The 19,499-nt window shown below is 36.6% G+C and overlaps 1 protein-coding gene across 1 annotated transcript in view; it reads right to left on the bottom strand.

Annotated features, from left to right (window-relative positions):
• ARID5B (AT-rich interaction domain 5B) overlaps positions 1–19,499 on the bottom strand; it is a 198,296-nt gene that overhangs the window by 158,845 nt on the left and 19,952 nt on the right. Inside the window, exon 3 of the mRNA XM_075216337.1 lies at positions 2,106–2,331. Within this exon, the coding sequence (XP_075072438.1) occupies positions 2,106–2,331 (226 nt within the window). The remainder of the gene's footprint in view (positions 1–2,105; positions 2,332–19,499) is intronic.

A 19,499-nucleotide genomic window follows, 5' to 3' on the forward strand; every position in this document is an offset into this window, starting at 1 on the left:
GACAAGTATAGATTGTGACCAATTAGGTGGTGCATTCAATAAATACCGCCTTCCCAGGAAAGGCGGAACATACCTCCTGTCCAGCTCTGGTATATCAAGTAGTGGTGGGTGTTCAGGGGTAGGTCCCTATACACATACAATGGTCAAAGTGGGCTGGTATACTTATCTTCTTCAACACACACATACGTACACACTTAATGGACTGGAAAAGTAGGACTACACCCAAAACAATGCTAAATTTCAACCAAAAATGGCATTTCACATGACAAAGCTTTAATGGTGCACTGTAGAAGAAAACTATTGCCGTATAATGGACAGACTATCGATATTTAGAATAAAACTGCCGTTTTAATAACCTAAACATAGAACATTATCTATTGACCGCCTCTAAAGCTTTCAATAACATAGTTAACCTGTAGAAGTACACTTCCTTGGCTTAAACAACCACCAAAGAATACAAATGTAGTCAGCCTGTAATGACATATTTATGGGGCAATAAAGCTTACACTGCTGCTTTCCTGCTTCACTTAAAGGGACACTGTAAAAGAAGCAGTTCGAGAAAATAATTTGAATTGTATTAAAACTATTGCCAGATGAATAACAACAAAATTCCTTTATGTTAAGCGGTTAATGTTTACACTACTTTGCTGCTAAAGCTCTGCAGAAAAAAAAAAAGAAAAAAAGATTAAAAAAATATTATTAATTCAGCCTTTTCTCTACTATTTGCCAACTTTGCATGTTTCGTGATCACAGATGCTACCTAGTTTCTATACAAAACATGCATATACAGAGATTTCTGGTAAGCAAAAGCATTAATCAGGTTGACACACATTATGCTACTGTTTCGTGCCTTCTAAAAAAAAAAAAATTATGAAGACGAAAAACATTAAACATTTCATTTAGCAGCTTTTACAGATTGAATTTCTGGACATTTTATATACATACATCCAACACAGCAGCAGCACCATATATTATTATTGTAAAGAAGCAAGAATCATTTTTAAATGTGTAAAGTCTCTCATCTTTGTTTCCAATGCATTGTTTTAATCCAAAACAAACAACTTAACAAAAATAAAATAGTCATGTTTGGGTTGCTGTTCGAAACCAGAAGTAATAGTATATACAGTTTACACAAAACAGTCCTAATTTACTGTGGACCAAAAAAAAATCAGGTATGGGAACAAATTGTGTCTTGGTTGGTGGATTGGTCCTGAGTGGACCATATGTGAAGCCATATTTGTCCAGATTTGCGAAAATAAAATAAAATAAAATAAAAAAATCAGAAAGGTTTGTATGTATAAAAGTGCCAATGTTGTATAAGAAGTCCTAAAGCACATTTTTATTCATTACAGTATTAGGCTTATATCTGGAAATAAATGGAAAATGTAGGCTTTGATATTTAAAGCAACAATCCTGTGAAAAAAATGTATAAGATAAATAAAGTGTGGTAGGCTATAAGAAGTATCTTTGTCATTACCATTTCCTTGGTTTCTTTCTTCAGGCTGCTATTAATGATAAATACTTCTGTAAGGTTTGCAGTGTCATGTGACTACCATGGCAACCACAGTCATGTGACACGATGCAGTGAGCAGAGAGGCTTTGAATCGCCCCTAAGTTAAATCTGTGCACTGTAAAATCCACCCCATCTTTCTCCCCCCTCTGCCATCACATGATATGATGAGAGCTGTAAGTTTGTGTGTGTGTGTGACTGGCAGCCATATCTGTCTGCCCTCCTGAGAGATTTGTAAAAGGAAATAATGATTTATAAAAGGACGGATAAGATGCATTCTTAAAACGTTTTTAACTTCCTATTGAAAGAAGACAGAATATAAGACTATTGCTGCTTTAAAAAAACATGACACATCTTCCATCACAGGGGTTTCAAAACATCTTCTCGGGTATTTCCGATCATGTGTATATTTCTATCCTCAAACGGCATGTGACACAACAAAATGGCTGCTTCCAGTGTGTAGGCAAGAGGTTCAATTTGAATGTTCAAGTAGACTTTCCATATTAATGAATGGTTTGTAATCTATAATTTGGGTAGCACATCAAAATGCAAGATATCTTTGGACATTTTCATTAATAAATAATAGCATAATTACCCAATTCAGTCTTTTCTTTGAAGACGTCCTTGAAGTTGAGCCCGCTATTTAATGTGGATTGTCTGTATTTCAACACACAATCTTTTTGACCATTTTTCCCCAGTTCTTTCAGCTTTAAGGGTAATGCTCGGAGTCCACACTTCCATTTTGAAAAATTTGACTGTGCCCATTTCACCAAGTCTTCAAGTTTGACAATTACTTTTTCTGAAACTGCAATCACTTCATCCTGTAACAAAATATAAATGATATTAATTTAGACATATCTAAAACTTTAGGCCATAAGTAGGGTCTAAATAAGTTAAAAAAATCATTTGAACACTGTGGGAAAATATGTAAAAGGGGTAACTCCAAAATATATATTTCAACAATGTTTCTAATAAAAATATATAATTTATTTAGAATGTAAAGAAGAAAAAACTAGTTATAAACACAAACAACAAAACAAAACCTATAAACACATTTTGTCCATATTATTCACCAAACATGTATACTATATTGTGTCCTCAGACAATACAAGACATCAGCATTTAGGAGGAATGTTGACCATTAGCAGAGGCAGAGCGCTTTGCAGTTATAGTAAGAAGACATCTAGCATAAAATAAATTGTACAATGTTCTCTATCTGACCTGAAGGGGTTGAGCTTGAAAATAAAATCTGCTTCTCTTTTGTATGAACAAAGAACACAAATATAATTGTAATAGGCTCATTGTCACTCTGTGGACTTATTCAAACTATATGGAAAACCCAGATGAGAAATCATGCACAGATAGAGAGAATTTTATGTGGATTTATCTCTGCAGTGACAAACTCATGCTGCAATATATATTATATATATTTTATTTATCTATTTATTTAAAGGCATATAATGCAAAAGTAAAGTTACAGGTGCCCATACATGGACAGATCCAGCCGCTCAACCTGAGCTGAATGGCTACGACTAATTTGACCGCAAATGTGTCCTCCGCAGCACCTATAGTTGCCAAATAGAAAACGCTGATTCCAATTGCTTACGGCTGGGAACGACGATAGAGGTAACCACTCGGGGCAAACACAAGATTTGCAGAGGGGGTTTTCCAGACCATGATGCCAGTGGGCGTGACCAGCATGCATGGGGGCGTGGTTATAATTTTAGACAGTGCTTGGCTTCTCTCAAACTCTCCCTATCCCATAATATACAGGGGCAATGCTGCGTGCACTACTGTTAGGTGCACGCAGCTCTCTCTTTTTGAGCAGAGCCATGTGAAGTGGGGGCAGGGTCCAGTCACCTCAATTATACAGTGCCCCAGGCCTGGAGGGGGGGGGTTTCCACGCACTAGAAAACCCACCCCTCGGTTTGCCTATGCCTGTCTACCACCAACAACATTCTCTTTTTTTTCTTTTTTATTGAATCATACTAAAGCGGTTTTTACTCTTCAGAGAACTCCTCAGCGTTCAAGAGAGGACAGGAACAGGACAGAACTCTGCGCTTACACCACTTGCTACGTGAATATAAATAGCGCCAGGTCCCTAGGCTTATCATACAGGAGCTCACAAAGTGCAATCTGTCCCTACACTAAGCCCAGTGTATTACTATTAATGCTACCTCTTATCCTTCTACAGCAATATGACAAAAAAAAAAAATAATAATAAAAAAAAATAAAAAATCTTACAGCTACCCACAAGTCCCTTTTTTATGTAGCATAATAATCTGCTGATAAAAAACTAACATGGAATGACTGAAAAAAACAACAAAGCAAAGAAAAGATGTTGAATAAAAATGCATCCCTGGAATACTAAAATTCCGCTGTGTAACAGTTCAGCTATTTCACATCCCGAGCACTGGAAGGGATGCATGGTAAATGAAGACTTTTAGGTCCATTTAGGAGCAAATGTAACTTGTCACGATGAGATGACTAATGGTTTGCTGATCTTTACAGAAATGAAGTAAAGTTAATAGAAATTTTTGAAACTCTGACTCATCTAAGAAAAGGCTCTTGTTTAGAACGTGTTTTCTTGCTTTTTTTGGATAGAAAATATTGACTTAAGCTTTTGTACTAAAATAAAATAAAAGCATGCAGTAATTGCACAGAAACCATCATAGGCTGATGCACATTTTCTAGTTTCCCAACAAACACACTGGAGATGTAAGTGAAGGACGGATTATTTTTCTATTCCAGATGTCCAAATAGATGACATTGGCACATTTTTTGAGGTGGAACCGCCAACTGGAAGCTCTCACAGAAGCTAAATAAATAACTTCTTAAAATAGTTATGTTTGTGGCGCTGTATTTTTGGGAATTGAAGGATGTTCCTGTAGTAGATTACATAAATCAGAAACTAAACTTTGTATACACCCCAAGAACTGTTGGCACATAATGGACAGCTTGGAGTACATAATTTCACTATCTTAGGGTAGATGGACAACTTAGTATGCCTTTTAGACAAGTCCACATAGACGCATGGCAGAGATACAGGGGCGGTTGGATTACCCTTTAGCAACTATTTTACCATTTTTTATTTTATGTATTCTTTCCAGCATAAACAGTCAATTAACATTTTAATTATGCAGAAGAGGAGACCTGGCCAGCCTGTGTTTCTCCAGGTGCTGGGATAGCTGGCAAGGTATGATGGACATGTAGAGGCATATTTAATAAGCTTCCAGGATCGCGGCTACCTCCTTCAGGATACCGCTACACCGCAGATTTTCCTTCGCACACCATAGGGTTGGGAAGAAAAATCTGCGATGTGGCGCTACCGTAATTGCACTTTATGTGCGTAGCCGCGATCCGGGAAGCTAAATGAATACGCATCGCAGTGTCACAACACCTGGAAAGTCACAGGTTATCCAGAACCAAAACTAAAAGAATAGAAACATAAAGGAACAAAAATCCAATAAGACCATAATTATGTTCATATACAACTTTTTTTTCAGTTTTAAAAACACCTGAAAAACTGGTTCAATATCCTTCAAAAAAACCATTGTTAGGTATGTCCGATAAAAATAAATCGCTAAATCAGTATAAAACTGTGCGACTACAAAACCGGCTAGCCTTTGTTTGCCAACAACAAATTAGGCTAGGTACACACTGGTCCGACGATTGCATGAAAAACCTCCAATCAGCCGACATCCGACCGTTTGGTCAGATATAGTGTGAGTGTGTATAGTGACACAATGATCTAAAGTCATCCCAAAGTGTTGATCATCGTTTCATTTGGTTGGTCGTACTGTTTAATATTTTCCTACCAATCACCTAACGATCATGCAGTGTGTATGCCCTCATGTTCACAATCTTCATAGAGTTTACAGAGTCGTGTTCTTTTCAGCCAATGCTTGCGATGAATGTCCCGGTGAATAAGTAGAGAGTGTTGTAGAAGGAATAATTCATTTGTTCGTTCTGAGCCAGAATGTTTCGTTTCAGAGTCACAGAAGCTAGCAAACTTTATTAGGACATGTGGATAACTATAACAAGGTGGTTTTAACCAGTTTGACAATAATGAATGAATGAATATTGTGCTGCAATTCTCTAATGACTAGAGGACCAGAGGAAGAGCACAGATCTGAAGGTAAATTGTGTCAGTGTGTATGGATGAATCGCCAGACTGATCAGACCTTCAGTTGTAGGTGTAGGTACAAACGTTTGAGAGAACACGTCGGTCGGAAAATTCTTCAGTGTGTACCTAGCCTTATTGTTACTAGTAGTAGGAGAGTGATTTGTTTTACTCAAACTTTAGCAGAATGCCTTCTTGATGTATGTACATGTGCAGCAGACTTTAGTTCCAACTCTGCAATGCACTACTGTGCATATTATATAGACTGTTAAAGTTATAGCGCATTCCTTACTTAATGACCCTGCTGAGCTAAATACTTGAAAAAAATGAATGTTCCACCTTGATCTATACCCAAAGGTATTGCATTCATTTAAGCATTATGAATAAAGGACCTTTTTTGCCAATATTGCCATTTTGTATTAATAACAGTGACACAAAAATATGAACTATATCGATACATTCAGTAGAAATCTCAATATTGCTCCTTTCTAGATAACACCATACAATGGTAAAGGTCATTTTTTTTCCCCCATATAGACTGAAGGGACACTGATAGCAGCGTTGCATCCCATTTTGAAAGGCAGAATGTTTCATTTTAAAAAAAATCAAAGTTAAAATCAAATTGTACAGCTGTGAGTGCCATAGAAAGATAAACTGAAGCTAAAACAAATCTTATAGCTTTTACAGGGAATTTCTATATAGATTTTCCCTCCTGCCACCTGTTGTAATTTAAGCAGAGTACAAAGTGTTTAGAAACACACTATAGAAATAATTGGCAGTTGACCTTTACTCTGAATTCAAAGCTCATGAACACAGTTGGATAGTGTGAAATTTCATTAGCATGATTTAAAGGAACAGTTTCAAATAGTAGATTTAAAAATGAAAAATCATTTTTAACAGCTCGGAAATAAATGCACCATGTTCAAATTCTAATTTTATTATTTACTCCACCGCTTACTTGTAGACTTTTTTTTCTGTTTTGTGGGTCATCATCATAAACATTTATTTATATAGCGCCAGCAAATTCCGCATCGCTTTACAATCGGGTACAAGTACATTACTAACAATATTGGGTGGTACAGACAGATAGAGTGTTCACACTGCAGCTAGATCCTGTACACTTGCTGGACAGCTTCCGTTTATAAACAAGGGGTTAAATGCAAGTGGTACGGAAGGTGCTTTTCTATTGCTATCATGATCAAACCACCCTCTAGCTATTCAATTCAGTGTTGTGAACCACATGCACCGATACATGAACGTACTATATTTTGACCCTGCACCCAAAAAGCTCTAAGTACAGATAATTACATATATTTTTGGCTTGTGACAATTACATCAAGGATTTGTTCTATCGTTTGGGGATAATAGCATATTGTTTTCTCAAATTACATAAAAAGAGCTGGCATGTCACACACTACATCAGCACCTTTGGTATAATATCCTTGAGCTTAATGCTAACCTGAGCTGCAGTGTGTACACACACAATTTTCCCATTTGTCCTTTGAAGTGTTTAAGTGTTAGACCACCGTACAGTAATTTACACAGGGACCAGGGCGACAGGGAGCATGCCAACTATATGTGTGTGTGTGTGTGTGTGTGTGTCAATGTCTTGATGTGGAGGTTTATAGACAGACCAAAATAAAAGTATGCGATCTAAAGGAGAATATCTAAAACCAGGTGACGCCAACACTAAAAAGGAAAAACTGTGCAATGGGCACAACAGCCCAGTAAATGAAAAGGTCAACCAACGCTGCTGAACTGGGTCCAAGAAACTGAACATGCCAGGAAGTCAGTTTCCCATCCCACCAAAACTAACAAAGCAGAAATCACAGCCAAGTGGTATTTCAAGTTTAGGTCTGATTTTCACACTTCAAAACAAGTCGCCTCATGGTAACGCAGAGTCAGTAACAAAATGCAAAATAAGCATCAGAGTCTTTGGTTCACCTTTCTTGGAGGGACAGTGGATTATTTAATGTCACATTGATATTACCAAAAGCTCATGAAAACAACTGGAGACCTTTAAACCTTCAGAACTCCACTGCAGCCATCATCAGCACAGAACATTCACAAGAAATGCACAGCTATCTCTGATAATGTCCCATTACACAAATAAAACATGTGACACACTTATACATCCAGCATATGTAAGGCTGTGAGAATGTCATACAAAACCACACTCGTATAGCTGCTTCAATTCTTAAGTAAAGGTCCAAGCAGACTCCTGAAAAACTATTTTCATATTATTAACTAAAACAGTCAACATATTCTGTATTTGGTCTCTAGTGTTTAATGTACATATGTCCCTGGACTTCTATACAGTCAAAGATATTAATATTACCAAAAGTTCAGTTTGTTAATTGATAGGTAACCAACATACCCTAAATGAATTATTATATACTTCATATACCGATGCCTCAAAATATCCTTATCACTTATTTTGACTGGATTAATGGGGAGATTTAACAGATTTAGAAACAAACCAAAAGAAAAACAAACACTGGTAAAAGTATAATCTGAACACATAACGTTGCTGGCCCCTGAATAGCGGTGCCCTAGGCTCGGGTCTGATTAGGCTCTTGCAGTAAATACAACCTTCATATATCCTGGCCATCTTTAATTCAGTTCTAGTACAGCTCACATATCATCCCTAAGGCCTGTTCACTTTTTATGACTTTGAGCCCGTTCACATGATTAGAAAACATGTGGACTAAGCTAGATTTACGAGTTTATTAATCAGCTTGTAGTACATGTGAATGTCTGCCTGTTATAACTAATGCATATCTTTTAGGAGTGCACATTCAGGCAATACATCCAATTGTGGTTCATCAAGCATGAATGATGCAAACTAAGGATCTCCAAAAGCAAAAAATATTTAATAATTTCTTATTGTCACCTTTCTTTATGACACAGTGGGAGCCACAGATTATTCACCATTACTGCCTAGGTGGTGAACGATCTGTGTTGAAGTTCCAGAGAGTTTGTCCAAATAACGAAATAGGACAAATGATCGCTCACAGACCACATGTACCCTTGCCCTCCAGGTACAATTTTGATGCAAGATAAAGTAGGTGTCGCAACTGCAATTGAAAATGAGGCTTAGTGATGGGAGAAAATATACCAGATCATTAATATATACATCAAATACAATATTGCTAAATACTTTGAAAAAAATAATCATGTTCCACCAACATCCATCAAAATGTCACATCGACTAAACTTCAACAATAAATATTTGAATGGAGTGGCAGGGAGGCTTAGACTTAGTAAGTACTTCTTTTAAGTGGGTTTTCTTTCTTATCAGTTCTCAAAAGATATTGCAACACCAGAGCAAATAAATTAAACAATGTCCTATATTTTTTTTTATTTTTTATTTTTTAAATCTGATTCAAATTCAATTTAAATTCTTGGTAAACAATTCATAAGCATAAATTGTTTCTCAATCTCCTAAGAATAAATGACCTAACTTTCGAAATAGTAGTCACAGCCGCTTTGTCAATTATTTTTCATCTATCAACTCCTGTTACATTAAGGTGCAATTATTGGCGATTGTCCCGTGATGTCATAAATTCATAGTGAATCGATTGGCTCCATTCAAATACTGATTCAGCACAAAAATGCCTGGCTCCTCTGGGTGTAGTCTAAGGGGGGAATTCAATTAGGCACATTACTGTAAAAAGTAATGCGTCCTGCGTACTATTACCGATATTAATAATAATATCGTAATAGTGCACATAATTACCGTTAATACGGTAATTTCAACGTCTGCTTTGTGCTCCTGAGCCTTGAACAAAAATCTGTGTTAAAATTACCGTATTAGCGGTAATACACTTAGCGCAGCATTACTCTGGGTGGGGAATTTAATTCCTCCCTAAGCGTATAAACGTAAAATAAAGCTCACATTTGAATAAGGTTACTACTGGTGTGGACTGTATTTCACCAAGACTACAATAGATAAGACTACTGACCTTTACCCACCTAGATCAACATTAGAACCTTCACCCCACAAACATAGAATAAAAACACTTTATTTGGATTTTGGAAAATACAGACTTGAATATCATATGCAGCGCGGTGGGGTAGTGGTTAGCATTTCTGCCTCACAGTAGTGGGGTCATGTGTTTGATTCCCGACCATGGCCTTATCTGTGTGGAGTTTGTATATTCTCCCTGTGTTTGCGTGTGTTTCCTCTGGGTGCTCAGGTTTCCTCCCACACTCCAAAAACATACTAATAGGTTAATTGACTGCTATCAAACCCTAGTCTAGTGTGTGTGTGTGTGTGTATGTTAGGGGATTTAGAATGTAAGCTCCAATGGGGCAGGGACTGATGTGAGCGAGTTCTCTGTACAGCGCTGCAGAATCAGTGGCGCTATATAAATAAATGGAGATGATATCATAGAATTAAAATACACATATATTATTAACTAATGGATTGAAAGTTTTACACATGCAAATCATTAATTACTGTAATAGTTAATGATGCAATTTTATTATCTAAGACGTGTGGTGGAAGTAGGGGTGCATACGGTGGTACGCCGTACCGCTGCGTCTCCTATTTTCTTCAATGGAAATTTATCAGATTCCATATTACTATACACTGCAATTTATGTCATCGGCAGCTAATAGTGGATTGGAGTATAATGCTTAGCGTTGGCATGTTGTGAACGCTGGTCAGCAACATTGCACAAAACCTACAGCACAATTATGTTCAACAAGACATCTGTCATGTTAACCATGGTGATGAATTTTCTTTCCAGATATATGGCTGTATGCAAACAAATATTCTGTTTAATGTTAACATAGCAACTGAAAAAATGTGTCTTTAGCAACCTTAAAAACTGTAATATTTAAAGAACAGTATGCTTTTATGTCAAGTGATTAAGCTCAAACATATAAAGTATGTCCATAATCTAGAATTTACAAGCAACCCCCTTTAGGAACGCAATAATCTTGATAATGTTAGATGATATCCGTTCTTTCACAGAAAACTGACCCTGCCTCTTTTACACAAGCAAAATGACAATGATCTGAACCTGGATGTATCAGCCTGGCATCATTATGGTGTTGGAGAACAAATAGATGGTCAATAAATAAAAACTGTAGCACTAAAAATGATAAGCTGACCTTGCCCTATAAATATATAGACTCAATTGCTTTAACATTTAATACAATGTTAATGTCAATTTACCATGACTCATATTTTGAAGGCCGTGAAGCTGAGCTCATGCCATTGAAAGGTGTGAAAGAAAGGCTTTTAGTTGGACAACAACACAAATTTTAGTAAGGGCTTTTTGGACAGCTACGTAAGAACACTTAAGTTACAGTACAAATGTGTTCTAGTTACTTATATAAATGTGCACATACCTAGGAAAACCCTAGGGTGTAAACAAGTGGTTTATAGGAGTTTGGAATCCTGTGAAAGATGAATTGTTGTCAAAAAGAACTAGCTGGTGCACTTAATAATGGGACACTGAATTCAGGATCCAAAATAGAGAGTTATTAGTCATGACTTCCTGTAAGCTACAGGCAATGCAATAATAACACCACAAGTATAAAAACCTGTTTTGGATGGGCCACCCGAAATCCAGTGTAATATTTGGGGGAACCAATTTGATTGTGGTGGATGCAGTATAACAAGTACTTAAAAAGTCTTGAAAGACTATTATAGCAGATAGGCAGATTATAGCAAGCTATTAGTTTTGACTTTTAAGAGGATATGCAGACCCAATGTCTGCTTTTAACTGGAGCTAGTTCTGGTAAAGTGTCGAAACATATCAAGCCCTTATAATTCAATGAACAACATGGTACGTTCACTCTCAAAATACTTTCTTTTAGGTTTTGAAACCTAGATTTATGTTCACTCCTTTTTTCCATGCATATGCAATGTGTCATGATCTATCTATCGTACCATAAATTATCATGACAGCAAGGGAGTTTAAATATTTCAGACCTGCATTCTGCTGCAAAATAATTTGCTGTTTAAATGTAGTTTATACAACTTACTACACAAAAAAAGAGCCCTAATTATGTGCAGAGTTTCAAAACCATATTGTGCTGATCCTCAAATGATAGAATTATTAATATATTGAAAGTTAGTTACAGACAATGGGGCCTGATTCGTTAAGGAACTTAAATTAAGAAGTTTCTTATTTAAGTCTCCTGGACAAAACCATGTTACAATGCAAGGGGTGCAAAATAGTTTTCTGTGTTGCACATAAGTTAAATACTGACTGTTTTTTCATGTAGCACACAAATATCAACTTTAAATTTCAGTGTACAAATAAGCTATAAAGTATTTGTGTGTTACATGAAAAAACAGTCAGTATTTAACTTATGTGCAAAACAGAAAACTAATTTGCACCCCTTGCATTGTAACATGGTTTTATCCAGGAGAGTGAAATAAGAAACTTCTTAATTTAAGTTCCTTAATGAATCAGGCCCAAGATCTCTGATGTGGGGATTCTGAGTGCATGTGTTCATCATTTTAAAACATTGCAAGTAGGATAATGCATATGTTCTCTTCTCTATGTAGCAAAGCCACCATAGTGTTACAATGTTTCATTAACAGGAACATGGACAGGCTGAGAGGCTGGCTCAGCACATGGAATGCTTTCTTAAGTCACTTGGCAACCAAGTTAATCGTTTGGTTTCTCCCATGCTGGAAACACTCTTACAGGCAGGATTATAATATCTCTATTTTTATTGGCATCCTGCTCCAATTTCCACATGAAGAAACAATAAAGCCATATTGTTCGCTGCCCCATTCAAAAGATGGTATCTAAATACATATACAAATTTGCTTAAAAGCTAGAGGGTTATAAGATATCAGTAGAACAAATAACGTATTTATTCTTTAGCAGAATATTCCTATGTGTTGCACTTTTTCTAGAAAATGCTCTATTATACTGAGCCGCAGATATGTGGGCGGTTTCCAGGTTGAACTCTCAAAAGGACTATGGTAACCAACAGTGACATGTATTTTGTGTGATCTAAAAAACTAGCTAGATTCTCACAATCAAATGGTTTCCTTTATCAAAAGAGCATGATGCTATTTATCATAGACACACTGGGGCTCCCTCAAACAGACACCATCCTTTTACACATTTCCTGCAACTGCAGATCCATACAACAGTCATAACCCCCTAGTCCCGTACACGAACACAACAATATAAAATGCTTTTCAGGTAAAGCCACCCACATGAATTATCAATGATATTACAGTGATGCTAATGGAAATCCAACAGAATAATACAACATTTGAGTATACCGATATCTTAAAGAGAATTCCCTCATCACAAGAGCTAAAAGTGCCGCAACCCATAACAGCCAAAGTCTTGACTTCGATAATCAAAGTTGCACTATGCTGATCACAAGTATATACTTAATTAGCTATGGTACATTTGCGATCTGTGAACAGTACATTAAAGACCTCATTTAGAGTCCGACGCAAAGTCAGTTTAAGAAGTGTAGGAGTGGGAGTGTGCCGCAGCTTGGTAAGGTATTACGAGTAGCAAGCAACCCCATTTGCGTCCCACTCTTAATACCCTATGGAGCTGCGAGCAGTTCCTGCAGCTAGCTAACGCTTACGCCACGTATTTCCTGCCGCACAGCTTTAGCCCTGTTTTGACGTGTGTTGCGTCTGCACCTCACTGCGACTAGGATGTATTTACATGGTCACACCTTCACAATTCCGCGTTCTTCCCATTCTCTCGTAGTGAGTCGCAAGCTGTTGCAAGTGTTAATTGCGTCCAAGATGCAGGTGGATTTGGTGCTTTTTGCACATGCGTGATAGTGTTTCTTTGTTGGATGCGCCTAAAATGGACTTTGCGTCCGACTCTAAATGAGGTCCTATGTCTTTAAGGAAGAATTACAACTTGACAAAAACATATTTAATTTAAATTAAGTATGACCTACAAATACAGGCAACTTTAGCAGCTAGCTCTTATAAAAGATCCCCTTGGCTATAAAGACAATATATAGCATTCACTCTGCTGATAACAAAGTTACTTTAACCCCTGGATCATTCATCATTCCATAATGTTATTTGATGGGAGCAGAATACCTACTTATGGCTTTAAATGTTTATTGTTTAAGGTTCAAGTCAGTGACTAAACCTGTTAAAAGACAACTTTTTAAACGATAAAAAGGTGTATCATAATAAAAGAACAATAGGCAGTTGTTTCCCATGAACTTCAACCAAAATGTTGAACCCTATGGAACACATTTATACAATAAATAAACTGTCCATTCATAGACAGTTCAAGACAAGAGTTGAAGGCATCAGCCGTACCGTATGCAAAAGGATGCAACCCTAGAAACACAAGCATCAAGCAACAAGAATGAGAAGTATGTGACTGCTGATAATATCAAGGAGTTGATTCAATTGTCTTAAGCAAGAATGTGCCAAGAACAGAGGAGGAAATTGTAGAGAACAGGCTTTAATAGAACTTACTGGTTTACTTCTTAAAATAAGAAGAAGAAGAAAAAAAAAAAAAAAAAGTACTGTGTGTTTGTTACTATACATTTAACTTTTTGGCTAGCTTGTATTATTTTTTTGTTATATCAACAGAGGAATAATTTAATAAGGCTTAATATCAAGGCACACAATTATTTGTATGGTATAACTTTGAAACTGGTTGCTGTGACAACCGTATTTTGACATTTATAGCCGGGCAGACTTGCTGTGCCAGTGTTTTACTATCTAGAGGACAATTATCAGAATGTACAAGAAATATCATCCTGAAAATTCATAAACATTGCAACTCTTAAAGTGTTATACAGAAATCTAAATTTTAAAAATAAACACAAAACCAAAGCACTTAACTATGCATGCTTGATATAAATGTCTTCTGCTGACAATTACTGTGACATTTAATAAAACAAAAAAGGAGTCCACCTTTAGATTAATTTAATGGCCTGTGCCTGGCCACTTACAATTGTTTTTCTGTACATAGGATACAATTTCAATCCATGGAGAATGCTTTGGCCTACCCATTGGCAACAAAAATAAAACAAATACTTCCTGATACAAAAAGACTTGGCTGAAAAGCGCACAAGAAAGTTAGAAATAATACAAAAAAGTTTATAACATAAATTTCAGTTGGCCGCGTACAAAACAGTCCATTAAAATGATCAAAAGATGGATAGCATCTAAAAGCACAAGCTTAAAACACTATTTATCAAAACATTCAAAAGTATGCAAGAAGGTATGAAGATAATTATAGGACAATAAGTAGAAAGCAACAACATTTTATGGAGTGCTGGAAGATTAGTAAAGTAATTAAGTGAACGGACATTACATACAAAAACTCAAGATATTTTAATTAAAACAAATTAAAAAAAATTATCAATGAAAGTAAAGTTGACTATAAATGAGTCAATCCTGATCCTCAAACGGTTATTGATCAATTTGTTCACATACTTGGGTGACCAAAATTTCAGCCAATACATGCTGAAATACTAGGCCAATTACTCAATATGGGCTGCAACGTTACAGCATGTAATGTGTATTCTGCAATCTTGTATCACTTTTAAATACATGCATGTGTAATATGAAATAGTCACTGTTTGTGTGCTTACCCAATAGTCAATTCATCTAACAAATGTATCACCTTTCTTTAATATTAGCAAATTAAACTCTTTAACGTAAAGTAACTGTCCCTATGAACACTTTCAGTACACTCCAAAAAAGGTCATTCTGAAAACATTCAAATGATGCAATTTCCTAGCACAGCTTTATAAATCTTATCGGTTAATAGGAGTGTAAAGTTTTACATGACATCAAAACTAAATTACAGTCCAATTTAATTCATGTACGTTTTCATAGGAAATAGGTGGGATGTTGAGTAATAAGAAATTTAAGCAACATAAACTGATTCAGTTGAGTTAAGAGACTAAACGATGATGTGAGTAGTCTGAAAAACACTTTGTAAAACAAACAATACTGTAAAATTAAAGTGGAATATTTCACATTAACGATGTAGGTTATGAGGCTTTTCAGCATTAATAAAAATAATAAAATGTAGCACCTATCTAAATAATAGGTTTATGAATTTATTTCAGATGCTTATATGACATAAGAATGTATATGGGAATTGCATAATTTAGAAGTCGCTTTCTTAGGTTCCAAGTCTTAATGATCAGTTACGATTTGCACTAGAGAAGCCATATAAGTTGACAAGAACAAAGTTACAGGAACCCAAGTGTGGTCCAAGAATCTGTTTGCATGGTCCCCTGATTTTCAGATCTTCTATTCATTGTATTGAGAACCACCTTTTGTGAGATTCTAGAACAATGTTACGCTTACACTTGGGGTCCCAGTTAAAAAAATTAATTGAACCATTGGACTAAACAAATAGGAACCAAATATGTGCAAATAAAAATGTGCTGGCAGGTGTAATGCTATATAAAAATATACTATATATTGCAGTCTAAGAAGATAGGCTTGTCTAGTGGAGACCTCAAAAAAACTTGGACTGTAGAATCAGACAATCTGGGCAACATTTGGACAGCTCAGCACTAGCTCAGTGCTGACTATGTGTTTCCATGAAAGGGACCAAATTACTGTTATAACATGTTCACGGGTATCCTACATATATGAAGTCTATGGAGCTTCTTAGACAGTTTGGAGAATTGCATCTGGTCTGTGGGTTTGCAGTTGGACATCCCTGCACGAAGCTTTATTAGCTCTATACCTTGTCTCCAACCCCCAATATAAACAGATCACTAATCATAATACAATTAATATTCATTTTAAAAAAATCTATTTCATTACATCGTAACCTACAAAGTACACAGAATAACGCTGGCTACACATGCTGCAATATCGGCAGCGATATCAGACAATTGGCGGGCTATTGCAGGGTCTAAGGCCCATAAATGTGGTCAATGCCTGCTAATAATTTAATTAATATACATAGGATCCCTATCTGGTATGAGTAGAAATGCAAGGTGAAGATGAACGCTATTGGCCTGTGGCTTCAAAGTGCACCAGAAGAGATCTGAGAGCTTGGCCCTAATGGCTGATTGGCTGGATCTAATTAAATGCACCCCCCCCCCCCCCCAAGTGTGTGGCCAAATTGGACATCGATTCTTTGACACGGGACTCAGAAGCAAGATCAGCCCACGTGTGGCTGCCTTAAGAGCTGCTGAGAATTTCACCCAAAGAACAGAACAAAAGACACAGGGGTATATTTACTACACTGCGGGTGTGAAAAAGTGGAGATGTGTCCTATAGCAACCAATCAGATTCTAGCTGCAATTTTGTAGAATGCACTAAATAAATGATAACTAGAAGCTGATTGGTTGCTATAGGCAACATGTCCACTTTTTCACACCCGCAGTTTAGTAAATATACCCCATAGTGTTGTGAAACATAAATATCATCATAGACAACCCTGAAACTCGGGGACAGTAGGTAGTAGCTCCATACTAATGGAAATACCAAGCAACACGCTTACAGAGGTTTACTTGAAAATATAAATGAATGTCTCATCACTGCTTGTCCATGTCATGTACAATGTGTGACATTAAAAAGTAAAAGGCGTATGGAGGGCACAATAATAGCCATTCTCTTCTCACAATGCAGGAGAGATACGTATTCTTGTTAACCAGGCTTCACACCTATCACTTTGAATGTAACAGTTACACATAAGGCTTGGTAGAGGCAAAGCAATCAGTTCTGATTTGCATAATGCATATATTCCACAGGATCAAGGAGAAAAAAAAAAAAAAAGGAATTTCAATAACCCACATTCATATTTGTCTTCAGCTGGCTAATGGTGGAGGTGATTCATCTTATGCTAAAAGCTTCATGGAAAAAAAAAAAAATCTAAATATTCTCTTTTATGCAAACTTCACCTTCCTACAAACATATGATTTCGATACGCTTCCAGTGCATACACATTTATTTTTTAACCTTCCTTTCAGCAATTTGTATAATTATCCATGTGTCTGCAATACTCAATATCAGATTAAAATTTCTTTTAATATCTTTCAAAACAACTTGTATCAAAGTGGTTGGTGCACAGATTTCTATTAGGAATTAACCACCATATGTGCTGGATGTGCAATATATTATTCATAAGCACTATATTTAACCACCATAAAATGTCACAATAAATTAAATAAAAAGTGAATCGCTTGGTATGAATAACAGTTCATGGTAATTAGACTGTGCAAATGAAACTAAATTCCAGAACGTACTTGCAAACACTATACATAGTCGATTAAATGACAAGAACCACAAAAATTAGGCTGACTTAACCAACAGCAGCTCCAGAGTCAATAAAAAGAGAAATAAATCCCCTAAACCACGCAGCATTATCTAAGGAGCGCACAATGCGACACAATAGCAATACTAGCATGTCAGTAGCCCATAAAGAGAAAAAAAAACAGTACTACAAGCACATTAGGAGCCCGTAAAGAGACACAGCAGCACTACTAGCATCTCAGAGGCCAGCAAAAGGCACTAAGACAGACTCCAAGGGCTAGATTTACTAAACTGCAGGTTTGGAAAAGTGGAGATGTTGCCTATAGCAACCAATCAGATTCTAGCTTTCATTTATTTAGTGCATTTTACAAAATGACAGCTAGAATCTGATTGGTTGCTATTGGCAACATGTCCACTTTTTCAAATCCGCAGTTTAGTAAATATACCCCCAAGACCTTGACACAAGGGGGAGCAGTAGAAGACCCCACCATCTCCCAAACCTTCACTTGTAGAGAATCCAAATAAATGGAGGAGAAATCATCCAGTAAACTCTGCTGCAACACAAAGGCACCCGATCGCAGCCACAAATGTTACTGGGTATGGTGTCATTGGAACTATTGGATTCTATTCCCATACCCATATACATGCTTCTAATAGCAGAAACTATACTTGCAACACAGAAAGCATTTGCTGTTGGTTTTAAGAGGTGGAGTATTTTACCTATGTAAGGATGTTATTTTTCCTATAATTTTACTTAACAGAAGAATATTCCAATTCATTTGGAGTTTTCACAAATTAAATAGAACCTGGATTTATTTCCAAGGAATTGGTTGTGTTAATTTTAGACACCCACATTTAACAGTTGACTAAAACAATTAACAGCAACAGCAAAAGAAAAAAGCCCACAAAAAACAAAAAAAAGTTAAGAAACATTCAACAAGTGTACAATGTTATAAAACAGGGCCATGCCATTATGTGTAAAAAAGAAAAATAATGTTAACCGTGTAAGGAAGGGAGGTAAAAAAGACCACCCAGTCGGTAATATAATGTATATAGCACAATAACAACGAAAATAATTTAATCCATTGTTCAGAATACTCCAGCCTGATAAGACCTTTAATCAATTAAGTCTACGAGTCAATAAAACTACTATTTCCAACTTATGGCAGTAATTTATAGGGGAGAATTCAATTCCCCGTGTTGTTCTAAAGAACAACATGGGCCGCGCTCAATTACCGTTACTACAATAATTTTAAAGCAGATTTATAAGTTTATATTACTGTAGTAATGGTAATAATGTGCAGCAATTACCATAGTAACGGTAATTGTGCGCAGCCCCCATAGAATATTAGCTCTCGCGGGCAGGGTCCTCTCTACCCAAGGTATCTTGTCTGTCTACTGTCCGTCTCCCTCGTATGTCTAGTCTTTTGTAACATTCTGTGCGAGTCCTTAGAGTTTTACTAACACGGATCTAAACTACCCCCCCCCCCCCAACCATTCCAATTTTGGTAGGACGGCTCTGTCCAGATCGCTCGGAAAGTTAGGGCAGAGTCTGTCCACAGCGGTGATCGGGCGGAAAGAACAGGGCAGCCTAGTACTTCAAAAATGCTAGGTGCGCCCTTGCGGTGTGGCTAAGCTCTCAGCCTGCCATGGCCACG

This window comes from Mixophyes fleayi, chromosome 6, assembly GCF_038048845.1.
Source record: "Mixophyes fleayi isolate aMixFle1 chromosome 6, aMixFle1.hap1, whole genome shotgun sequence".
NCBI classification, from domain to species: Eukaryota; Metazoa; Chordata; class Amphibia; order Anura; family Limnodynastidae; genus Mixophyes; species Mixophyes fleayi.